At 33.0% G+C, this 17091-nt stretch overlaps 1 protein-coding gene and 2 long non-coding RNA genes across 3 annotated transcripts; all 3 read right to left on the bottom strand.

Moving 5' to 3' along the window:
- Nucleotides 1–3385: 3385 nt before the first annotated feature.
- LOC110887280 lies at nt 3386–5090 on the bottom strand. The gene is made up of 3 exons (XR_002563201.1): nt 5009–5090; nt 3996–4074; nt 3386–3554 (listed from the first exon to the last, which is right to left on the bottom strand). It is a non-coding gene; the product is annotated as an uncharacterized LOC110887280 (long non-coding RNA).
- Nucleotides 5091–8786: 3696 nt separating this feature from the next.
- On the bottom strand, nt 8787–10489 carry LOC110887279. Its single transcript, XR_002563200.1, has 3 exons — nt 10408–10489; nt 9397–9475; nt 8787–8955 (listed from the first exon to the last, which is right to left on the bottom strand). It is a non-coding gene; the product is annotated as an uncharacterized LOC110887279 (long non-coding RNA).
- Nucleotides 10490–14649: 4160 nt separating this feature from the next.
- On the bottom strand, nt 14650–14979 carry LOC110888720. Its single transcript, XM_022136231.1, has one exon. The coding sequence runs from the start codon at nt 14977–14979 to the stop codon at nt 14650–14652; it is 330 nt and encodes a 109-aa protein (XP_021991923.1).
- Between the last annotated feature and the right edge of the window lie 2112 nt (nt 14980–17091).

Genomic DNA, 17091 nt, shown 5'->3' with positions numbered 1-17091 from the left:
TGTATTTCATAGAGAAAATAAACTCCCATTTATTATAATCATTGAATTAGTAGTATTGCTTTAAAATCTGAGTATTATTATACTACCCTAATTTATAAATATATAAAATTAGTCAAAATTTTAATTATGATAAAAAGTTTGAATGTCTAAAACGTTTCTTAGGTAAAAATTATATGTTGATTTAGAATTTTAAATCATTAAGTAATTATATTAGTTAATTTAATATAACACAATGTTATAAATAATAAATAAAAATTAAACGATAATAAAAATTTCATTTTTTATTACACTTAAAATCCGATTTATAAACCGGTCGGGTTTTTCTAAGATTCATTTTTGGCGGATGTTACAGTCTCCCCTACTTTAGGAGATTTCGTCCTCGAAATCTAAGAGGAAGACTTTTAAAGATTCAAAAGAAAGAATAGATGAGACTTGATCGCGAACGAGGTTCGTATAAAAGACAAAGAATAAGGGAGAATAAGGGGAGTATAAAAGCGAACGATTGATTCTAAGTGAATGCAAGTATAAGAATGGCATAAGTATCAGATAGACAAAAGTAGTGTGTTAAGAATGAGGTCTCGTTGTGGATAATCAGATTTAATGTATTAGCAATGCGTTCGTGAGTTGTTAAAGTTGCATATTAGGTCCAAACATGGTCTGTAAACACTGAATTTCTCATGGCACGTTTTTTTCAAAAGTTTAGTAACATGGTGAAAACACTTATATATAAGAAGTACCAGCGGCGTATCCACCATGCTTTGACCATATTACGTCTGTTTCGTATTCGGTGTCATGTTACGTTCCGTGTCTTACCATACACAGCGGTACACTCTATGGTTCTCATGCGCTTATCACTATAAACCCGTGTGCACCCGCGATTATTTTGATCGTCGCATGATCCGCATAACTTGTACTAATTGTGTATGAATCGGGGTATACATAAATTTGAAAATAAGAATGTGTACGTATAAGAATGTAGTATATAAGCAAGTCCATGCTTAAGTATGTATGGGACCCATGCAAGCGAATCTCTCGGATTCCACTCGCGTACGGGTACGAATGTATGAATCAAGAGTATGAATGAAAGTATGAGGCATAGATATAAGTTTAAATATGATTATTCAAATAAGTATGACCATAGACATAAAACGTATAAGTAGTATAAGTATAAGCATAAACGTATGAGTATAAGCGTAAGCATAAAACGTATGAGCATAAGCGTAGGTACGAATAATAAAATTACGTATATAGTGTATGCTGAAGCATAGCGAAATTGGGCATTATATGCTCGAGAAATTTTAATATGTAAAACGAATGACGTAAGCGGATTCGTCGCGAGGTATCGACTAAAACGTGTATGATGATTTACATGTATCGTTGTTTAAGCCAAATGTTGAGTTTATTGAATCAAAACTAGATTGAGTTTGATTTGGAACGTAGAATGTAGTTTGTAAATGCAGATAACAGAAAGTACTCATTGGTTATGCAAAACATATTTTGTAATGAATGGAAATGCTACTTTTGTTTTAAAAGAGTTTACGTAAGTTGAAGATTGTCGGTTCCCGTGAAGTCTTCTTGCCCCCCCCCATGTTTAGAAATTTTGAATGACGTATTAAGCGGTGTATAAAAGTTCGTTGTAAATAATAAGTTTGTAGTATTTCAAAGGATCTTGCATTAAAATATGAATGTTGAAATTTGAAGGTTCTTGTGAAAACGTTGATCCTTAGAAAAGAAATTTAGCAAAACGGACTTGGTGATCACTGGGAAGAGTTTTAACAAATGATTTGTTGATGTTAAAAAAATCTTTGGTAAAATGATCGTATAATATCTATAGGATATTATAAGTATATGAGAAAGTTAGCTTGAATTTCGTTTGAGAATGAAAGTCTTTAGTGTGGTGATATAACGTGAGTGTGTTTTAGTGGTTAAGTCGAATATGAAGTTCATGGGCAAGAGATTCATTGGACCGATGTAAATTGATAGTTAGCATTTCGTAAGGTTTTGAATTTCGGGTAATAAAACGTTTTAAAGTATGATTAAGAATTTTGTGTATGCGAGTTATAAAAAAATAGATAGTAGGGTAAGAAATACGTTTGACAAAACAATAAACTTTGAAATTTGATATAAGTAGGTATTTTGATAAATAATAAAAGATTTAGGTATAAGACATGATTGGGTTTGCATAATAAAATTTTTTGAGGGAAAGATTTGGTAACGATCACCTAGGTAAAGGAATCACCCCTAACCCAATGGTGAGGTCGTTTTACGTAAAGAAGGAGTGGAGCTAATCGTCAAGGTAAGGAAATCACTCCTATGATATGTCTCCATTTTGGTTATAAGGAATATGAATAAAATTATATGAAGTCATGCATATGTATAAATGTATGAAAAAGATTTAATATGTTGTGTGTGTGAAAAGAAAATATCGAAGGTAAATTTGAATTTGAAAGGTTGCATCGTATAAGATAAATAAAAGAAACACCTGTTTGATTAAAATTTGGATGGTTCCAAAATGGAACTTTGACTAACCAAAGTGGTCGAAAAGTCTTTTGAATTTGAGGAGCATGCTTTGGCCTAATAGGTGGAATACTCTCGCCGACAAGTCGGTTAACGGTATTTACCCTTCCGGTTACTACATGTCCCAAACCAATCGAAATTTTGAGACTTGGCGGGATTTATGAAAAATCAAGGAGTGGAACTAGTCGACAAGGTGCGGGCTTCACCCCTAACTTGGCGATTTCGTATCCTAGTGTGGTTGGTACTCGTCGGGTCAAAAATTTAATTTCAACACTTTGACGAGGGTCCACTAGAATTTTAAAATTTGAATTTCTCCGTCAAGGTGAGAATTTCACTCCTAGCTTGATGGTGAATTTCATGTAAAAAGGAAAAGTAGATGGATTGAGAGTTGTTCACCAAATTGTGGGTTTCACGCCTATTTTGGTGAAGTCGTCTCATTTGTGTATTACGAGTGGTTTTGATTTTAGTATAAATGAGTAAAAAGAAGTATGTTCAAAATAATAAGAAGTATAAGCACAATAAGCATCTCAAGAAAATAACACGTAAACGACATTTCAAGAATAACTCTTAAGAATGGGACAATACAACAAGTATTAACAGATAATAAAGTAAGTATTAACACAAAACTGACATATATGTTTAAAAAGGTCAAAAGAAAACAATTAAGGAGCAAATAAAGTATCAGGAAAGTGGTTTAAGCAAAATAAAGCTCTAGAACTATAGACTAGGTTAAAGCATTCCTACTTTTCCTAATTCCCTATAGTTATGTCTCTGATACCAATCTGTCACACCCCAACCGATGGCGGAAACATCGGGATGAAACGAAAACGAGATTGCAAGAGACTTCATAACACTAATTGTGTCAATATTTAAATAAACCCATTTCATTTCATGAATTTCAAATTGTCAAACATTACATAAAATCCAAATACAACATGTTCAAACATAAAAACATCAAATCATATTAAACCTAACACGTCTAAATGTGTTTCTAGGTATCATCGCTACTTCATTTCATAGCAATCATCATCTTCAACCTGTAACATGTTTAAAATACAATTCAATGCAAAAGCAAAGGCGAGTATACAAGTTTGATACTTACATAGCATAAAAAGATAAGTTTAAACGATTCCTCATAACTAGCATGTGATTCAAGATAAACATTAAAGTCGGCATGTGTCTAACATATCAAACCAGTGATGAAACGCAATATGCTCATGACATAACCACAAGTCTACGGGCGGTGCGTTAATCCTATAGCGCTATATATGTCACGGATAGGCTCGTACGAAGTTAATGATAAGTCTAACACAAGATGTCCTCAACCCAAGTTTAAAGTATCAAGCAATCACGTATACAAGCATGTTATAGGAACGTTTGTGCAATTAAGTAAAATGTTCATGTGTAAGTTTTGGTAAGTAAACATGTTACACCCCAAAAAGTGGTAAACGTAAAGAGGGGAATTCGAGTATACTCACGTTGATTGCGTTGCGATTTCTTGTAAGAACGTACGAGTAAAGATTGGAACAATCCAAGAGAACGAACAAACGGTTTATCCTAGATGTGAAAATACCACACGTAAATGATCTTATAAATTTTTCATACATTAAATAATATCTCTAAAATTTATGGTTTATAATCGGTTATATGTCATCCCCTTATTACATTTAATTGTCATAAAAGAATTATAGTTAAATATTTTATAATTGAAGGGAAATGAATTAAGAATAACAATAAAATAAGAAGAAAAACTGATAACTTGTGATTTAAAGTTTAGAAGAAAAGAATGAATTTATAATAAAAGAAAGGAAACGAAAAAGAAAAGAACATTTGGTAAAAATCTAGACACGTTCGATACATAACAAACTTTAAGTAAATAATCACGAATATCATATGACACACTTGTATAGAGTGTCATCTTGATTCTACGAGAGAGAAAAGAAAGTTTATGGAATAGTTACATAACTGTCCGTTTTATGTGTAACAACTAAAATAAATTTTAGTTTAATCATACTATTTTCTTACAATATTAATGAATGTAGAATGAGCCCCGGCTATATAACAAATTATTGTTTATTTGAAAAAAAAAATAAGAAAAGAATTTCAATATATTTTGTGTTCGAAATAGAAACCTAATCTTTATATAAAAATTCTAAAGACAAAATGATTACATTAACCAAAATTTAATCAAAACACATGCGACCTCTTGAATATGTTAATTGACAAAGTGAAATCAATTTATAAGATAAAATAAAATATGCTACAAATTTCTAAAAGAAACAAAACTGTGATATTTAGAAAAATTAATGACATTATCACTAGCATTTCATATGTGCTAATCAACTCAATAGTCCTATTCTAAAACAAGGCACCCAAGTTCCAAGAAATACAATTAATTCAAAAAAAAATATTAGGAATATATATCCTGATTAAGTAAATTGAAGGAAACAAGGAAAAGAAAATATAAAAGAACAAAAAAATTTAAGACTACCTTCTAAGAAGAAAATCCAAGAATAAAATGAATTCCAAAAATTTGTTGCTTTCTTGCTACACTAGAGAGTTTGAGAGAGAAGTATGGAGTGATTGATAAAAATGGGTGAAGGTAAACAAATATTTATAGTGTGCTAATTCTATAGAATAAATTTGGCTTTAATGATGGAAAGAAAGGTAACTTATTATGTTTTAACATGATTTATTTGAATATTAATGGTTTGGTCTATGGTTTTAATAAGTTTAGCAAGGTTTAATTGACATAATGGTGAGGTTAAACACAATAATGGTGAGGTTTGATTGACCTTTAAGTTGTTCGGTTACTAGTTTGGTCTATGGTGTTTTGAATTCCCGTGATTAATATTTAAAATGTTCGGTTACTAGTTTCTATTAGATGTATTTCATAGAGAAAATAAACTCCCATTTATTATAATCATTGAATTAGTAGTATTGCTTTAAAATCTGAGTATTATTATACTACCCTAATTTATAAATATATAAAATTAGTCAAAATTTTAATTATGATAAAAAGTTTGAATGTCTAAAACGTTTCTTAGGTAAAAATTATATGTTGATTTAGAATTTTAAATCATTAAGTAATTATATTAGTTAATTTAATATAACACAATGTTATAAATAATAAATAAAAATTAAACGATAATAAAAATTTCATTTTTTATTACACTTAAAATCCGATTTATAAACCGGTCGGGTTTTTCTAAGATTCATTTTTGGCGGATGTTACAGTCTCCCCTACTTTAGGAGATTTCGTCCTCGAAATCTAAGAGGAAGACTTTTAAAGATTCAAAAGAAAGAATAGATGAGACTTGATCGCGAACGAGGTTCGTATAAAAGACAAAGAATAAGGGAGAATAAGGGGAGTATAAAAGCGAACGATTGATTCTAAGTGAATGCAAGTATAAGAATGGCATAAGTATCAGATAGACAAAAGTAGTGTGTTAAGAATGAGGTCTCGTTGTGGATAATCAGATTTAATGTATTAGCAATGCGTTCGTGAGTTGTTAAAGTTGCATATTAGGTCCAAACATGGTCTGTAAACACTGAATTTCTCATGGCACGTTTTTTTCAAAAGTTTAGTAACATGGTGAAAACACTTATATATAAGAAGTACCAGCGGCGTATCCACCATGCTTTGACCATATTACGTCTGTTTCGTATTCGGTGTCATGTTACGTTCCGTGTCTTACCATACACAGCGGTACACTCTATGGTTCTCATGCGCTTATCACTATAAACCCGTGTGCACCCGCGATTATTTTGATCGTCGCATGATCCGCATAACTTGTACTAATTGTGTATGAATCAGGGTATACATAAATTTGAAAATAAGAATGTGTACGTATAAGAATGTAGTATATAAGCAAGTCCATGCTTAAGTATGTATGGGACCCATGCAAGCGAATCTCTCGGATTCCACTCGCGTACGGGTACGAATGTATGAATCAAGAGTATGAATGAAAGTATGAGGCATAGATATAAGTTTAAATATGATTATTCAAATAAGTATGACCATAGACATAAAACGTATAAGTAGTATAAGTATAAGCATAAACGTATGAGTATAAGCGTAAGCATAAAACGTATGAGCATAAGCGTAGGTACGAATAATAAAATTACGTATATAGTGTATGCTGAAGCATAGCGAAATTGGGCATTATATGCTCGAGAAATTTTAATATGTAAAACGAATGACGTAAGCGGATTCGTCGCGAGGTATCGACTAAAACGTGTATGATGATTTACATGTATCGTTGTTTAAGCCAAATGTTGAGTTTATTGAATCAAAACTAGATTGAGTTTGATTTGGAATGTAGAATGTAGTTTGTAAATGTAGATAACAGAAAGTACTCATTGGTTATGCAAAACATATTTTGTAATGAATGGAAATGCTACTTTTGTTTTAAAAGAGTTTACGTAAGTTGAAGATTGTCGGTTCCCGTGAAGTCTTCTTGCCCCCCCCCATGTTTAGAAATTTTGAATGACGTATTAAGCGGTGTATAAAAGTTCGTTGTTAATAAGTTCGTAGTATTTCAAAGGATCTTGCATTAAAATATGAATGTTGAAATTTGAAGGTTCTTGTGAAAACGTTGATCCTTAGAAAAGAAATTTAGCAAAACGGACTTCCTGATCACTGGGAAGAGTTTTAACAAATGATTTGTTGATGTTAAAAAAATCTTTGGTAAAATGATCGTATAATATCTATAGGATATTATAAGTATATGAGAAAGTTAGTTTGAATTTCGTTTGAGAATGAAAGTCTTTAGTGTGGTGATATAACGTGAGTGTGTTTTAGTGGTTAAGTCGAATATGAAGTTCATGGGCAAGAGATTCATTGGACCGATGTAAATTGATAGTTAGCATTTCGTAAGGTTTTGAATTTCGGGTAATAAAACGTTTTAAAGTATGATTAAGAATTTTGTGTATGCGAGTTATAAAAAAAATAGATAGTAGGGTAAGAAATACGTTTGACAAAACAATAAACTTTGAAATTTGATATAAGTAGGTATTTTGATAAATAATAAAAGATTTAGGTATAAGACATGATTGGGTTTGCATAATAAAATTTTTTGAGGGAAAGATTTGGTAACGATCACCTAGGTAAAGGAATCACCCCTAACCCAATGGTGAGGTCGTTTTACGTAAAGAAGGAGTGGAGCTAATCGTCAAGGTAAGGAAATCACTCCTATGATATGTCTCCATTTTGGTTATAAGGAATATGAATAAAATTATATGAAGTCATGCATATGTATAAATGTATGAAAAAGATTTAATATGTTGTGTGTGTGAAAAGAAAATATCGAAGGTAAATTTGAATTTGAAAGGTTGCATCGTATAAGATAAATAAAAGAAACACCTGTTTGATTAAAATTTGGATGGTTCCAAAATGGAACTTTGACTAACTAAAGTGGTCGAAAAGTCTTTTGAATTTGAGGAGCATGCTTTGGCCTAATAGGTGGAATACTCTCGCCGACAAGTCGGTTAACGGTATTTACCCTTCCGGTTACTACATGTCCCAAACCAATCGAAATTTTGAGACTTGGCGGGATTTATGAAAAATCAAGGAGTGGAACTAGTCGACAAGGTGCGGGCTTCACCCCTAACTTGGCGATTTCGTATCCTAAGTGTGGTTGGTACTCGTCGGGTCAAAAATTTAATTTCAACACTTTGACGAGGGTCCACTAGAATTTTAAAATTTGAATTTCTCCGTCAAGGTGAGGATTTCACTCCTAGCTTGATGGTGAATTTCATGTAAAAAGGAAAAGTAGATGGATTGAGAGTTGTTCACCAAATTGTGGGTTTCACGCCTATTTTGGTGAAGTCGTCTCATTTGTGTATTACGAGTGGTTTTGATTTTAGTATAAATGAGTAAAAAGAAGTATGTTCAAAATAATAAGAAGTATAAGCACAATAAGCATCTCAAGAAAATAACATGTAAACGACATTTCAAGAATAACTCTTAAGAATGGGACAATACAACAAGTATTAACAGATAATAAAGTAAGTATTAACACAAAACTGACATATATGTTTAAAAAGGTCAAAAGAAAACAATTAAGGAGCAAATAAAGTATCAGGAAAGTGGTTTAAGCAAAATAAAGCTCTAGAACTATAGACTAGGTTAAAGCATTCCTACTTTTCCTAATTCCCTATAGTTATGTCTCTGATACCAATCTGTCACACCCCAACCGATGGCGGAAACATCGGGATGAAACGAAAACGAGATTGCAAGAGACTTCATAACACTAATTGTGTCAATATTTAAATAAACCCATTTCATTTCATGAATTTCAAATTGTCAAACATTACATAAAATCCAAATACAACATGTTCAAACATAAAAACATCAAATCATATTAAACCTAACACGTCTAAATGTGTTTCTAGGTATCATCGCTACTTCATTTCATAGCAATCATCATCTTCAACCTGTAACATGTTTAAAATACAATTCAATGCAAAAGCAAAGGCGAGTATACAAGTTTGATACTTACATAGCATAAAAAGATAAGTTTAAACGATTCCTCATAACTAGCATGTGATTCAAGATAAACATTAAAGTCGGCATGTGTCTAACATATCAAACCAGTGATGAAACGCAATATGCTCATGACATAACCACAAGTCTACGGGCGGTGCGTTAATCCTATAGCGCTATATATGTCACGGATAGGCTCGTACGAAGTTAATGATAAGTCTAACACAAGATGTCCTCAACCCAAGTTTAAAGTATCAAGCAATCACGTATACAAGCATGTTATAGGAACGTTTGTGCAATTAAGTAAAATGTTCATGTGTAAGTTTTGGTAAGTAAACATGTTACACCCCAAAAAGTGGTAAACGTAAAGAGGGGAATTCGAGTATACTCACGTTGATTGCGTTGCGATTTCTTGTAAGAACGTACGAGTAAAGATTGGAACAATCCAAGAGAACGAACAAACGGTTTATCCTAGATGTGAAAATACCACACGTAAATGATCTTATAAATTTTTCATACATTAAATAATATCTCTAAAATTTATGGTTTATAATCGGTTATATGTCATCCCCTTATTACATTTAATTGTCATAAAAGAATTATAATTAAATATTTTATAATTGAAGGGAAATGAATTAAGAATAACAATAAAATAAGAAGAAAAACTGATAACTTGTGATTTAAAGTTTAGAAGAAAAGAATGAATTTATAATAAAAGAAAGGAAACGAAAAAGAAAAGAACATTTGGTAAAAATCTAGACACGTTCGATACATAACAAACTTTAAGTAAATAATCACGAATATCATATGACACACTTGTATAGAGTGTCATCTTGATTCTACGAGAGAGAAAAGAAAGTTTATGGAATAGTTACATAACTGTCCGTTTTATGTGTAACAACTAAAATAAATTTTAGTTTAATCATACTATTTTCTTACAATATTAATGAATGTAGAATGAGCCCCGGCTATATAACAAATTATTGTTTATTTGAAAAAAAAATAAGAAAAGAATTTCAATATATTTTGTGTTCGAAATAGAAACCTAATCTTTATATAAAAATTCTAAAGACAAAATGATTACATTAAACAAAATTTAATCAAAACACATGCGACCTCTTGAATATGTTAATTGACAAAGTGAAATCAATTTATAAGATAAAATAAAATATGCTACAAATTTCTAAAAGAAACAAAACTGTGATATTTAGAAAAATTAATGACATTATCACTAGCATTTCATATGTGCTAATCAACTCAATAGTCCTATTCTAAAACAAGGCACCCAAGTTCCAAGAAATACAATTAATTCAAAAAAAAATATTAGGAATATATATCCTGATTAAGTAAATTGAAGGAAACAAGGAAAAGAAAATATAAAAGAACAAAAAATTTAAGACTACCTTCTAAGAAGAAAATCCAAGAATAAAATGAATTCCAAAAATTTGTTGCTTTCTTGCTACACTAGAGAGTTTGAGAGAGAAGTATGGAGTGATTGATAAAAATGGGTGAAGGTAAACAAATATTTATAGTGTGCTAATTCTATAGAATAAATTTGGCTTTAATGATGGAAAGAAAGGTAATTTATTATGTTTTAACATGATTTATTTGAATATTAATGGTTTGGTCTATGGTTTTAATAAGTTTAGCAAGGTTTAATTGACATAATGGTGAGGTTAAACACAATAATGGTGAGGTTTGATTGACCTTTAAGTTGTTCGGTTACTAGTTTGGTCTATGGTGTTTTGAATTCCCGTGATTACCATTTAAAATGTTCGGTTACTAGTTTCTATTAGATGTATTTCATAGAGAAAATAAACTCCCATTCATTATAATCATTGAATTAGTAGTATTGCTTTAAAATCTGAGTATTATTATACTACCCTAATTTATAAATATATAAAATTAGTCAAAATTTTAATTATGATAAAAAGTTTGAATGTCTAAAACGTTTCTTAGGTAAAAATTATATGTTGATTTAGAATTTTAAATCATTAAGTAATTATATTAATTAATTTAATATAACACAATGTTATAAATAATAAATAAAAATTAAACGATAATAAAAATTTCATTTTTTATTACACTTAAAATCCGATTTATAAACCGGTCGGGTTTTTCTAAGATTCATTTTTGGCGGATGTTACAGGCACGCCCCGTGCTGAGTTCTGCAGAAGCTTAAAAAATTTAAGAAAATCCTAAAAAAAGAAAATAAAAAAATGATTAGGCCGTTGATTCCTAACTTCCTTAAAATCCTTGTGTCCCCGGCAAGGGCGCCAAAAACTTGATGTGTGCGAGGTGTTATATATATTAGATGTATATTTTAAGCCCTTTTTACACTTTTAGCCAAGTTTTAAATTTATAAAACACGATATTTACTAACACTAAACACACATATGGGCAAGTGTACCCATCGTGGACGTAGTATAGTGTTGGTAAGATACCGAGATCGTCCAAGGACACAAGAGCTTTTAGTACCGGTTTATCCTCAACGTCTAATCAAATAAAACTAACTAAAATACTGAAAAATAAAAATAAAAACAGATAGACAAGATGAATCACTTGGATTCGACTCGTGTGTAGTGTAACCTTTGATTATTTTCGCACTTTTGCACTTGTTTAAGAGATTATCTTACTTATTGTAGTAGGCCCCTCTTTTGAAGGCGACATTACCCTCAACCCAGTAGTTTGAGTCAGCAAGGATACAATCCTAAAGGGTCAGATTATTGAAAGATAATTCATTAAGTTATTAATGCATAATGTGGTAGGCCCTTCTTTTGAAGGCGACGTTACCCTCAGCTAAGTAGTCTGAGTCAGCAGGGATACAGTCCTAAGTAGCTGGGTTAAAGTTTTAATAGTAGTTTAACTTATGAGGGGATCAAAGAGTTTGGACCCCCGCCATCCAATACCTTTGGGTATTGAAGGAGGTCCTACTAAATTTGACCCAGGTCCTTGGCAGGATCTATACACTGAACAATGGCAAGACTCTTACTAAACCGTTCCCTTAACCCCCGACCAGGTAGCCAACATATCTCCATATAGACCGTGGAGATATGAATGGTGAAAATCTTTTATTTTATATAGACAGTAAAATAATGCCAAGACACCACGGACAAACGATAAGGAAGAATCACCTTCAACATAAGAAACTAGTAATTAAAGTCATTAATACAAAACCAATTAAAAAGTGCAAAAGATTAAAAATAAAAAGTATTACACTAAACACTTGTCTTCACCAAGTGATGTAAGAGACTTAGGCAAACATGGCCTTTGATTGTCAAGAACTCTTACGATCAATCTTGGATCCCGAGACGACTCACACACTCTATGATGGACAATGGATGATGGTGGTGGATGATGGTATTGTGATGGTGGTGGGTGGTGGGTGGTGGGTGAAGTGTGAGAGAGGTGGTGTGCCAAGGGATGAGTTGCAAGAGCTCCAAACACTCCTATTTATAGGCTGAACAGAAGCTCGAGCACGGCCCCGTACCCGCTGGGCACGGCCCCGTGTCCATCTGACACTCTCTCTCTTCATTAATTATAATTCGCAATTACAATAAATGCGCCTGCAGCAAGTTGACCACGCCCCCGTGTCCGTTGGGCACGGCCCCGTGGTGGGTAGTAGAAGCTTCTATAGGTTTGTCTTTTCTGCTGCTTCTTGGGCACGGCCCCGTGCTCGCTGAGCACGGGGCGTGTTCAGTCTTCTGTCTTCTCTGTTTTGCTTAGGAGGATGCTGTCGGGGAGGTCGGGCTTGTCACTTTTGTTCCTTTTCCTGTATTTATGTTAGATTTTGCTGTCTTTTTGCTTCTTTTGTTATTTTGAGCTCATTTAATCCTGAAAATACAAAAGGAAGACAAAAGCACACTTTTTCCAACATTAGTACTAAAAAAGGGTTAGTTTTAAGCCACAATTGATGTAATTTATACGTTGCATTTTGTGCACATCAATAACTGATAGGCAAAAGGTAACTATTGTTCAATGATTTACTTGTTATTTTTGCATTTTCTTATTACAATGTTAACCCATTTTGTAACTATGATGCTAGGGATTGATACATGCTATACTGAAAGTGTATCCAAGCTCAGAGCACAGATGTTGCCTGAGACATATACATGAAAATATGAAATCAAAATGGGGTGGTGATGAATACAAAAAACTTGTTGTGGAACTGTGCATCTGCATCAACAGTTCCTGAGTTTGAAAAGGCTATGAAGGCAGTTCTTGATAAGGACAAAGGACTACACGATTGGCTAAAAGAAATTCTAAGCAAACATTGGGTCAGAGCCTACTTCACAGGTATGTAATTTACCACTTGAGGAATTTTTTTCAGTTGACTTGTTTTGATCATGTTAATTAATTGAATTGAACATATTCCAGGCAGGGCTTGGTGTGATATTTTGCTGAATAACATCTGTGAGTTATTCAATAGGCAATTGATACTTCAATGACCACCAAGACCAGATAGTTGTGATATTAGATGAAAGAACATGCTCTTGTAGGAGATGGGATCTAACAGGCATCCCATGTAGACATGCAGTGGCATGTATCTGGAACATGGGATTGCATGGTAAAGGTGATGGAGTTCCTGAAAAATGGGTACATCTAGTGTATTGGGTTGAGTCTTGGGTTGAGATTTACAAGCATAATGTAGAACCAGTTAATGGCAGTGATTTGTGGACTAAATCTGCATGCCCAACCACTTTGATCCCTCCAAAGTATCATGTCCAAATTGGGAGACCAAAAAAGAAACGAAAGAAGTCTGCAAAGGAGATTGCAGAGGCTAAAGTTGCAGCTTCAAAGGAAAAAAAAAGAAGGCTAAAGTTGCAGAATCTGTTGAGAATGTCAGCAACATGATCCCTGCAACTAGTAAGTTGCCAAGGAAGGGAGGCTCAGTGACATGTAAAATCTGCAAGGGTGTGGGGCATAACAAAAGAACTTGTGGCAAGTCTAGAAGGAAAGGGGCACAAGCACAGGCAGGGGCACAAGGTCAGGAAGGGGCACAAGGTCAGGGGGGGCACAGGCTTAGGTTGAATGTTCAAGCACAGGCTTAGGTGGACTACATTTGACTACAGTTGACATTTTTGCAGTTTGTTTCAAACTGTGATGTTTACAGTTTGTGTCAAACTGTTTTGGTACATTAGTTCATGAAAGTGTTAATGTATGTTTGGCACATTAGTTCATGATACTGTTTATGTAATGTTAAAGACTGCACTTTGCAGATCTGTTTTGGTATGTTAAATGCTGCATATTTGGTATTTGGCTGCACATTTCTTATGCTAAACTGTTATTTAGTATTTGGCTGCATATTTTGTACACATTTGGCTCACATATGTTAAACTGTTTGGTACAGATTTGGTAAACTGTTTGGCTGCATATTTGGTGCACATTTGTTAAACTGCACATTTGGTAAACTGCATAGTGTCATAAGACATTAGATGCACATGTCGGCACATTGTCATAAGACATTAGATGCACAACACATTAGATGCACATGTCGACACATTGTCATAACACATTAGATGCACAACACAGTAGATGATTCATTACAAAAAGCCCCAAACTTTCCATTAGAAACTTACAAAACAACCATATTAGCAGGTCGATAGTACAGACCAAACTTACAAAATCCAAACACAAGTCAAACCCTAACCAGCCTTAACATAGTAAAACATGAACAACAAAAAACTGAAACCTAAGATAACTTTAAGCATCTTCTTCTCCTGTGCCAATTTTTTAGCTTCTTCTTCAAGCTTAATGTTCCGAGCAAACATATGTCTTGCATTCTCTTCATGCCGCTTGATGGTGTCCAACGGTGCAGGAATCATCACAGCCGGGTTCTCAATCTTCGGTGGCTCAGCCCAAGCAACGAATCCACAGCTTGATGGTTTGTTGCACCGGTGAAAATGACGACCTGGGTTTTGTGTTGTCCATGAGGTTCTCAGTGAGGTTGAGGCTCCACAAGTGCAAACCACCATTGTTGTTCTTCGATCTCCTGTGGGTTAGGGTTTTCTTTTGGGTTTGATCTCTGGTTAGGGTTTCGATTGGGAGGTTGAAGATGATGATGTAATTTCTCTGTGATAAGGGGGTATTTATATTTGGGGTTTTTTAATAAATGAATTGGTTTAATGAAAATTAAATGGACCAAACTACCCTGCAGATAAAGACAAAAAAGGGGCCTTAAAACAGTAAAAAATGAGAGATTTTGAGTTTTGGACTAAAATGGCAACAAAATGCAAACCACAGGGACCCAGATTTAAAAAGTTTGGGATTTTGACTAAAATGGCAAAACTGCCCAAACCAAAGGGACCAAAATGGCAGTTTACTCATTTTAAGTATGCTAATCCATAGTTTAGAGTAAATTAAACTTTTGTGTCCTTTAAGTTTTACCAGAATTATGAAACGTGTCTTTTAAAAGATTTAATTTCAATTTATGTCTAAAAATCGCATGTTATGTAACAATTTATATCCTTTAGGGCTAACCCTGTTAAGAAACTCAGTTATGTTCACTTTAACTAAGGGCAAAGTTGTATTTTCACTTCCCATTTTACAATCAATTTATTTGAACAAAAATAGAAACCTAAAACTAAAATTTAAGTGGGCCTCACCCCACCCTTCTTGTTCACAGCCACATCATCACCACCGCACCGCACCGCCATCACCACTATCACCCTTCCACCATCACCAACACCACCATCTGCACAAAGCATACCTTCAACACCACCATTTCCACTACCTATACACTTGCATAACCCTTTCCCTTCACCCCCACGATAAACCATAACCATTATCCGCCCAACCCCATTGATTAGTTATCCACCATCATCCATCCACGACCAACCCCCACCATCCTGCACCTCGGCCACACAAACCTGCAACCACCACTGATTTGCCACCCTAGCGTGACCACAAATTCCCAATAATCAAATCCACCATCTCCTCCAACAAACCCACCGAAACCACCACAACCCCCGCCACCAAACCCTATCATCCCGCCGACGAATCCATCTATGAAGCTGCCCATCGTCACCCATCACTGACCACAAATTCTCCGCCAAATACGTCCCCTTTCAATGCCGACCCATCGAAGCCCTCAAATAATTCGACGGTAACTACTGGAAAACCCTCTTCAATTTCATCGATTGTGTCTTACTAATTTGTTAGAGAGTAAAGAGTAGACAAAGAACAATTGTTATCCTTGTTTAAATCGTATATGTAGAGAGAGAAATACGAACTTTGTTTGTGATGTTAACTTTAATCTAATTTGGGGAAGGTGATGGATGAAAAGATTGGGTGTTATTTAGGGGTCTTATATTCATTGGTTTGTAAAATACCTATATTGCCCTTCATTATTTGTGTATTACCAATATTGCCCCTAACATTAATTTAACCTAACTGAGAGAATTAACTCAGTTAGGTGAAAAGGATATAAACTGTTATATAACATGCGATTTTTAGATATAAACTGAAATTAAATTTTTTAAAAGGCACGTTTTATAATCCGGTTATACTTAAAGGACACAAAGTGTAATTTTACTTCATAGTTTATGAATAAAAAATATCATTAAAGTGTAAAAATTGTATTTACAATTATGTTAAAATCTAGGATAATAAATGATGAATCCTACACCATTAAAGTATCCAAATATTAATTTGATCTAGCTTATATTACTTTTACTAGGTTATAACCCCGTGTATTACACGGATTGAATAAATAAATTTTATATACTAAATAATAAAACAATATATCTTTAAAAACCCTTTATTGCATGAGTTGAATAAATATAATTTTATATATTAAATAATAAAAAGTTATATCTATAATAACAATATTGTACAGGTTGAATAAATGTAATTTTATATAACAAATAAAAAAGTTATATCTTTAAAACCACGTATATTACACGAGTTGAATAAATGTAATATTGTTTACCAAATAATAAAATAATACATCTTTAAAAAACTTCATTTATTACATGGGTTGAATAAATGTAATTTTATATACGAAATAATAAAAAAAATTACATCTTTAAAAATATGCGTATTACATGGTTTGAATAAGTGTAATTTTTTGTATTAAATAATAGAGT

Source organism: Helianthus annuus, chromosome 11, assembly GCF_002127325.2.
Source record: "Helianthus annuus cultivar XRQ/B chromosome 11, HanXRQr2.0-SUNRISE, whole genome shotgun sequence".
Taxonomy (NCBI): Eukaryota; Viridiplantae; Streptophyta; class Magnoliopsida; order Asterales; family Asteraceae; genus Helianthus; species Helianthus annuus.
Note: the sequence above shows the minus strand (reverse complement) of the source record. Positions and strands in the feature narration are given on the sequence as shown.